Raw genomic sequence first — 9,150 nt, forward strand, 5'->3', positions numbered from 1 at the left:
GGAAATCAAAATTAACCTGGTTTACTTTCTTAATACACATTCTTGGTCATATTGTGCACCATTTATCACTACACAGTATTCCAAAGGAAAAACATGTCTTCTTAATCTTTGATCCATGTGTTATCTTGCTCCAATCTTTTTAGAAACATACAGTTTTTATGAACCAATCAGTATGAAAACCAATATGAACCTTTTTCCTAACTGAATATCCAAATTGTCCTAATTATGACAGTAATGTGCGAACAGCCTCACATGTTGACTTTAGCAAAGTGTATTATTATCATAGTCATTCAGTTCTGTTCTCCTATCTCGTATCCAATTTCAGGGTTAGCTGAAAATTATTATTTTTTTTTTTTTGCATACTTAATAATGTACATACTTTACTAACTGATACGCTACAACCTTAATACAATAATGCAACAATAATGGCCTTTGCCAGTAACTGTCTACCTAAAACCAGTTAAGAGAAATTTAAACTGGTGCAAACTGGTCTAAGCTTTTTAGCAGGATGTTGTTGTGTGGATGAGCATGTGAGAATGTGTGTGTGTGTGTTCGATTGCAGGGGGAAAAGGTTTCTAATAGCGCTTGTGTAGTAGACCACTTTTTAAGTGACCCTTCCAATCTGTAGCTCCACTATGGGACCAGTGAAAAGCCTAAAAGCTTTTGACCTTAATATTTGATGAATCCAGTATGTTAAACCAATTAATCTGAGACTAATCCACATACTGGACCACAATCTCATAATTAATATTTCAGAGGCAGCGCATTATGGAGAAAGCTAATAAATGAAATGATTGGTTTTGGGGTTGAGCTCCAGGCCAGACCAACTCCCCAAGCTTACAGCATCCAAATCCTGAGAGGCACAACTTATGGCACCATCTGAGGTCCTGAACTGGAAATGCTGTCAGCATTTGCCTGAGAGTTTTTTGGACTGAACAATGCTCCAAATACAACAAACTGTCGACTGTCTGCTCTTGCTCTAAAAGTATGTATGGATCTTATCCATTAGCACCTGTCAGATTCAGGGAGTTTTGATAGAGTAGTTTGGTTTTATGTATCTTCTGTTTCATCGATTTGAGCACACATGGACATCTTAAAGTCAAACCACAGTTATACAATATTCAGTGCCATTCTTTTTTGTAATAAATTACATTGTTTGGCCGTTACCACTTTTAATGATTTGACATCAGCATCCATATGTTGCATAACTCAATGTTCAATGTTTTACATGTGTAGGTTGGAGGCCATACCATGCTGCCAATCCGCTGGATGCCACCAGAAAGTATCATGTACAGGAAGTTCACCACGGAGAGTGATGTTTGGAGTCTGGGAGTAGTGCTGTGGGAGATCTTTACCTATGGGAAACAGCCCTGGTACCAACTGTCAAATAATGAGGTATTGACACATTAAAACATCTACACACCAGCGCCATCTCCACAAAAGGCCTTTTTTTGGGAGGCCTCTCCAGCACATTTCTTTTTTTTAAATTCATGAGCCAACAAATTTGATCCAACTACCAAATTTGATTCATCCTGCAGAGTTCAGCTCCAACACGAATCAAACACACCTGAACCAGCTAATCAAGGTCTCCAGGATCACTTGAAAGTCATAGGCAAGTGTGTTGGAGCAGGTTGAAACTGAAGTCTGCAGAAAGGTAGACCTCCAGGAGAAAGGTTGTCTACCCCTGCCCTAGAGACCACGCAGAACACCTTAGCAACCACATAGAACACATTAGCAATCAACTAAAAGACCCCTGAGCATGGTTTCCCAACCCTGTTCCTAGAATACAACAGTATACATTTTGAACTGATCCCAATGAATGGTTGTCTAAGTGGTGTCCACATAATAGTAAAGGATTCATAGATAATTGGCTGAGTTTTGGGCTAGACCTGACCTGCTAAATAGAGACATCCACCTCCTTTCTAGAAATCTGCCACATAGTCCTTGTAGTGTTATTGTTTGACTAACTGGAGCCCAGGTCAGGAAGCAGACACACTGGCTTAATCGACCGTCTGCTAGCTGCCTTGAGTTGTCATTTAGCTCATATAAATGACAATATTATCCTATAAATGTGCCCCCAGGAACAGGGTTAGAAAGCTGTGCTCTTTCACTGGGGTGCACATTGGTACTTTAAATGCACATATTAGTACCTAAAGTGTACAAATTAGATCCTAAAATGTACAAAAGTCTTTTGAAAAGGTTTCTGAGAATGTAGCAACCACATAGAACACGCCAGCCACCACCCAGAACAGGGGTGTCCAGTCATACTCCTGGAGGACCACTATCCTGGAGTTTAGCTCCAACTCCAATTAAACACACCTGAACCAGCTAATAGAGGTCTTCAGGATTACTAGGCACTTCCCGGCAGATGTATTGGAGCAAGTTGGAGCTAAACTCTATTGGACTCTACACCCTTGCCCTTGGAACCACCCAGAACACCATAACCAACCAGAAGAACCTTAGAAACCATTTAGAACACCTAAGCAACCACTTAGCATTCATTCAAATCTCAGATTTCTCTTCAAATAGCCCAAGTATTCAAACACGTAAGGCAGGAGTGTTCAATCCTGATCCTGGAGGGCCAACGTCTTGCAGATTTTAGTTCCTTCCAGCTCCAACTCCCTTGCCTGGAAGTTGCTAGTGAATCTGATGACCTTGATTAGCTGGTTCAGGTGTGTTTAATTAAGGTTGGAGCTAAACTCTGCAAGACAGTGGCCCTGCAGGAACCGGTTTGGATACCCCTGACAAATAGCTATACTATAAAAACTTCAAAACTGTTGGAAATGTAAATTGTCACACCTTGCCTGTCGGTTTATCTTAAAGGGGACATTGGATGCCCATTTTCCACAAGCTGGTATGATTCTTTAGGGTCTTCATGAAATGTCTTTAACATATTTTGGTAAAAATCCTCAACGGTTGTTTAAAACAACACCCTTTTTACCTTGTCGAAAACAGCTCTGTTCACAGCAACCCGTTTCGGTGCATGTCTCTTTAAATGCTAATCAGCTACTGCTCACCCCACCCCTCTTCTGTTTTTTTTTGTGTGTGTGTGTGTGTGTATTCGGTGGTGCCTTTTCGTTCTACGTTTAGGGGTAAAACGAAGTTCGAAATACGTGAGCAGCAGTATACTGTTATCGAACATCCCGACGCCGCCCACTCTTATGAAAGCAATGTTTATGTGAATATATGTGCTGCGTGCTTTCCTCTCAGTAAAAAAATAAACACAACAAAGATGGAGAAACCAGCAAGAATTTTTTAAATAAAAATCTGATCATAGCAACATGGGTATGTTTGCACAAGTTCTGCAAATTAGCACTCCCGTAAAGTCACGTCACGTGTATTTACATGGCACTTTATTCAATATATTGCTTAAAAGCAATCAGCAGTATTAAACATGAAAAACAGTGTCAGTGTCTCATTTCATCAGAAGCGCAACTTAATTTGCTAAAAAGCAGCTCTCCACTGCGTTCATGTTTTTACCCGCGGACATCTCACCTCCAAGGACTCGACAGACGAGATGAACCTAGAGAAGAGTTCTGTGTGAAAGAAGGCGGAGCCTCAGCGCACACCTCCTATGACGTAATCATCAAGGACCAATGGTAGTACGAAGGTGTTTTGCAGCCGGAACAAACCTTTCCAGAAAGTTCGCTTTGGCAAGCAGTTTCGAACTCAAAACGAACTTTGTTTTGGCCAGATTTTGTTCGAAATTACGTCACATCAGTTTGTTCTTCAATTTTGCTTTAAGTATAGGGGGGCCTTTACCATCAAAAACAAAACTAATCTGCTGCGTCCTCAGTGGCTCTGACGTCGGGAGAAAATGAAGACTATTATGTTTGCTTTACATCCAACTACAAAACACCTGCATTGCTTATTGCGGAGAAGATGGCGGACAGCGTACAACTGGCTGAGGGCGGAAATATGCTAATAAGGGACAGTCCGTCAGTGGTCGTGGGCGGGGCCTGAGCAGTATGATGTCATACTGCTCGGAAATTCAAAACGGCTTGATTATTGAGACTTTTTAGGTTTTTTGGGGAATAAAAAAAGGAGTGAATGGATTTTTATCATTGTAGGATGGTTGTGTCAACACACTGCTATGATACATTTATATGCAAACACCACGTAAAAGTGAATTTTGCATCCGATGTCCCCTTTAATAAACAATCCTTTTCTACTTTTATATCAGTTTGCGTCACACATTTCTGGACATTTTTTGATTGACATTTCACTCATTGCTCTTTTGTAGGTGATTGAGTGTATCACCCAAGGTCGTGTACTGCAGCGACCCCGGACCTGTCTGAAGGAGGTATATGATTTGATGCTGGGATGCTGGCAGAGAGAACCGCACACCCGACTCAACATTAAAGAGATCCATAACCTGCTCCTCAACCTGGCCAAGGCATCACCGGTGTATCTGGACATCCTGGGATAAGAGAGCACGTGCCACGCGTGGGACTGCGAGTGGATTCCTGAAACTGCCCCCTCCTCTATCCCATCCAAAATCTCTTTCTTCTACAGCTTTAACATCTCCTTCCTTGTCCACCTCCTCGTCAACTGCACCAGCTTCTCAATATAAAATGGAAATGGGATCTTGTCCATGTACGATGACTACGAATGATGTATTTCTGAACAAAAATGGACTGAATGGAAAGAGTAGAACTGAAGTGACTATAGTTTAGTTACCAAGAATAACATTTTCAACCATTCTCAACTTCTGGAGCAAGTTCACACCTGTAAATTCCATTTTGGGAAAAATGCATTCAGGACTTGAGGAAGGGCGTCCCTCTTAATAACAAAGAGGAAACAGCAGCTCCATAAACAATGACCAAACACAAATGTGAGGAGAAATAAAAATCCCATTTTAAGCCCATCAGAGTCCAGTCGGCTCCCACCTGTTACATCCTTAATCCGATACAAAGCACAGAACCTGAAATTAGCATGGTGACCAACAGTGACAAACTGCGACTATATCTATATGTATACATGTCCGTTTACGGAACTGGACGCTACCAATGTAGTTTCACAGTTGAGCGACTCTAATTAAAAGCTTCTGGACGCTGACAGGATGTTGTTGCTGCCGAACTCATCTGAAATGGAGAAGTAACCCACTAAAATGTGTCTAGAACATAGGCGTGCGTTATTTATAGTGAGACACGTCCCCACCACTTTTTACAGGGCCAATTCTGTCCCTCCATTTCCACCAACTTTGTCCCACCACTTCATGAAATAGTTTAGGGTTATGACGATTGCAGTGGACGTGTCTCCAATTGTCGAGCAAAGGTTTCAATTTTGTTAAAATGGGTAGCGATCTGGTGATGGAATTAGTTATGATTTTCGGACATTTCTATACATAATGTCACATTTTACTTTTGACTTGAGCACATACTCTACTACTGACCTGATTTCCGGATCAATGCTTCATATTTATAAGATCATTATTAACCTTATTAACGTTCATAAGCTAAGCCTTCACCATTTTGTGATGTCACAACCAGTGTGTCTGTTTTCTGCCCCAGTGCCCACCACAAAATCAACGCTATGTCTTCAGGTTTGTACACGACATGTGCTACGGAGGGCTAGATGGAGTCATTTGAGAGTACCGTCAACTTGCATTTCTTACTGGAGCTTAATTACGCAAAGTGGTCGATTATGATGGTGCGGGCTAAATTACGACCTTTGCTTTCTCTCATTCTCAATCGCCATGTTTTACTACTGAGTGGAAGCACTAATGTAGTACTCAAGCTTGCTTGGTTGTGCAACTGCTATAGTGTAATATATATTTCATTACAGGACAAATGTCTTCTATTAGCAGCAACTCCCTCTAGACTCATATGCGCTATCAGTGGGGAAAAGAGGAGAGACAGGATGGAGAGAATGAGACGAGGGGAGGAAAATAATGTTAAACAGAGATAAACATGAGTCACCTCACTAAAACCCACATTTCTTCTTCCTTTTATCGTACATAGATGATTATATCTATTTATCACTATAGAGATCCTATCCCAGCATCCTTTTTATTTGAGTTCATTATTGCACCGTCAATCCCCTCTCCTATGGGAGACTTTGCACACTGGACTCAATGGCATGAATTTGTGAACAAAAATCTTCCAATCAATTCAGTTTATGAGCGAAAAGTCCCAAAAATTGTTTACACAAGGAATTAATTTATTCATTAATTTATTTTTTGGAATAAGAATTGTAATCTTTAAGATATGTAACTTTTTAAAACAAATTTATTTTGTACTTAATGTGAAGCACATTTGTTTTTGACTTTTGCCTGTAAATGATTTTATGTAAAATTAATTATTATTTCTATTATTATTATTATTTTTTATTTTTTTTTGTATTTGGTTGAGAATAAATATAGAGGATGTATTAATGTAAAAAGACAGAAAGAGTACATATTTTGGATGAACAATGAGAAAACTTTAGGCTAAATGTTCAAGTTACATTCCCACAAAAGAAGCATAATTTTGGATTACGACCATTTTTCATGATCATTAAGAACATTTTCTCCACAAATTCTCACTGACATTTGCATTTACTGTTTTGTTTTTTTTTTTTTTTTTCAATTTCCATTATTCTAAATTGTAATTCTCATTACTGTAATACAGTCATTTTTACTGTAGAACAATGTTTTTAATTTAAATTCACATAATTTCAAGAAAGTATAACAAACTACCATGAAGCATCAGTATTTTACACTTTGAATGTCATGACTTTTTTCTTATTACAGTGATGGCTATGATTTGTTTTTATGATATATATAGCAATGGGGTAAAATGTGCTTAATTGTCATGAAAATAATGCCGCAATGCAATTCCTTTGTTTTCCAATGTTTTCATCATAAAACTGAGGGAAAATGTTGTTTGAGATACAAATATGAATGAGTTTCGGTGGCTCAGATTAGTCTTGCCTTGCGCAAAAATCTCCAAAGCATCCCGCGACAGAACAATAAACTGTGACTGCATATCAGACACCTTCTTCTACATGTTCAGAACTTCTTCTGATGTTTCAGAATGTCTATAAGCTAACTACCACAATTGAACAAGTGTTAAAGTCAACATGAAAGCAAAACTGACCCTCTTCACTTTCTTACGCTTTCCTTTTTCTTATTGTGCACATTATTACACAGACAAAAGTCATTGTGTAACTCTAAAACAACTTGCCTTTTCTGTTGACCTTACCAATTACCAATTTACAGAAATAAAATGGCTTTCAAAGGCTGTTTCGTGTTGACTTTAAGTCCAAAATTGGGAGACTTACTCCCTTTTCTTAATACATTTTAACAGGCCTATTGACACCTAGAAAGAAGATTTCACAAATATAGTGTGATAATTTCATTTATGGAATTATAGAGTTATACGTTCAGCTACAATTGTACACTCAAATGTCCTTATCTGTATGAGATATATGGACCAGTCAAGTTGTCTGCCACTGTATTTAATAAAAGTGTAATGTCTTACCTCATCATGAGTGTGTGTGTGTTATTGTAACAGTGAGTTATGCGTATAGGTTCATGTTTATAGGTTGGTCAATAGAGGTTCGTACAGAGTGCTTTGACAACATGGGCCAAATGTATTGACCTACAGGCACTAAAATGCTTTATTGACAGCCATGTTTTTTAATGTCTTCTTGGCTGCCAGCCTGAATATTTACCTCATACAGTAACATGATGGAGACCAGAGCAAGTTAAAAACAATTTATGATGAAACGGCACAATCTATAAAGTTTATGTAGCATTAGTGTTGCTATAGTAGATCTGAAGCTTCAAGAGAATAAAACAAGAACTTGTTCCAATTCACATTTCACTGACGTAGGCAGAGGGGAAAAGAAAGGGAGGACTGGTCAATCGGTGGATCGATGGCTTGTTTTGACATTGTACATTAAGACCTAACTAATTGCCAGAGGGCTAAATGCTTTTAAAAACACATCCATATCGCTCAGTGCAATCACTTGGATTTTTCAAAGCGTACAGCAGAATTCTCAAAGGACCGAGTGCATGTGAGTGTGCAAACAACCGCAGCTCTAAACAAACAAAGATCCTCTGATCTCATAATTTTAAATCAGTTCTTGCAGTTTTATATACAGTACATATGTTTGTAGAGTTGTCATTATTACAGTATTGAACTATAGCGTGTCAAATTCAATCACCATGCAATATTTGTGTTACAAACAGGAAAGAGACCTCAAATAGTATGGCTTTTTGTGCAGAGATATGCTGCTACTTTTCTAAGTGATCAGACTAATATTTTGGCCTACAATACTCTGACATGCAATAAAAAATGATGGAGGGATCCATATCTAGAGACCACAATTGAGAATTTAAAGGGATAGTTCAGAAAAATTCAGTCATGATATACTTGCCCTTTACTTTTGTTACACTCTTCCGTGGAACACGGAAGTTTAGAGTTTAGTGTTTTTTGTTTAGTTTTTTTTCAGTGGGATCCAGTGTTGTTTTACACCCCATTGTATGGACAAAAGCAGTTAAGACATTATTTAAACTGTTCCCTTTTAACCACCCAGAGTTGTTATTAACTATGAAAAATAATTTTTGTTAATTGAAATAAAGTTAAAATAAAAATAAAAAATATATATAAATATTAGATATATCTTAGAATGTTGCCTTAGCAACTAACTGAAGTTGACATAAAATTATTAAAACTAAAACTGAAATGAAAATAAACTAAGCTAAACAGAAATATAAAAAAAACTAATAAAAAAGACAACAGCATATAGAAAAATTACTAAACAAACTAAAATTTAAAAGGGTCATATGATGCTAAAAAGAACATTATTTTGTGTGTTTGGGGTAATGAAATGTGTTTATGCGGTTTAAGTTTAAAAAAACACATTATTTTCCACATACTGTACATTTTTGATTCTCCTCTATGCCCCGCCTTTCTGAAACACGTCGATTTTTACAAAGCTCATCGGTCTGAAAAAGCGAGGTGTGCTGTGATTGGCCAGCTATCCAGTGCATTGTGATTGGCCGAATACCTCAAGCATGTGACGGAAATGTTACGCCTCTACCATACTGTGATGCCCTGTCCGACCGGAGCGACGAGACAAAAACATTAAAACCCATTATAAACGAGGCATTTGTTGCATCCAGTGGGGACATAATTATGGATTATAATGACTTATACTGTG

General features: G+C 38.2%; 1 protein-coding gene across 1 annotated transcript in view; it reads left to right on the forward strand.

Annotated features, from left to right (window-relative positions):
• Window positions 1–6,280, forward strand: part of LOC107678451 (BDNF/NT-3 growth factors receptor-like) — a 58,026-nt gene extending 51,746 nt beyond the window's left edge. The window contains exons 17-18 of the mRNA XM_016473723.1: window positions 1,237–1,395; window positions 4,244–6,280. Coding sequence (XP_016329209.1) covers window positions 1,237–1,395; window positions 4,244–4,429 — 345 coding nt within the window. The 3' untranslated portion in view covers window positions 4,430–6,280. The remainder of the gene's footprint in view (window positions 1–1,236; window positions 1,396–4,243) is intronic.
• Window positions 6,281–9,150: the final 2,870 nt, after the last annotated feature.

The sequence above is a fragment of the Sinocyclocheilus anshuiensis genome, unplaced genomic scaffold, assembly GCF_001515605.1.
Source record: "Sinocyclocheilus anshuiensis isolate Anshui unplaced genomic scaffold, SAMN03320099.WGS_v1.1 scaffold112, whole genome shotgun sequence".
NCBI lineage: Eukaryota > Metazoa > Chordata > Actinopteri > Cypriniformes > Cyprinidae > Sinocyclocheilus > Sinocyclocheilus anshuiensis.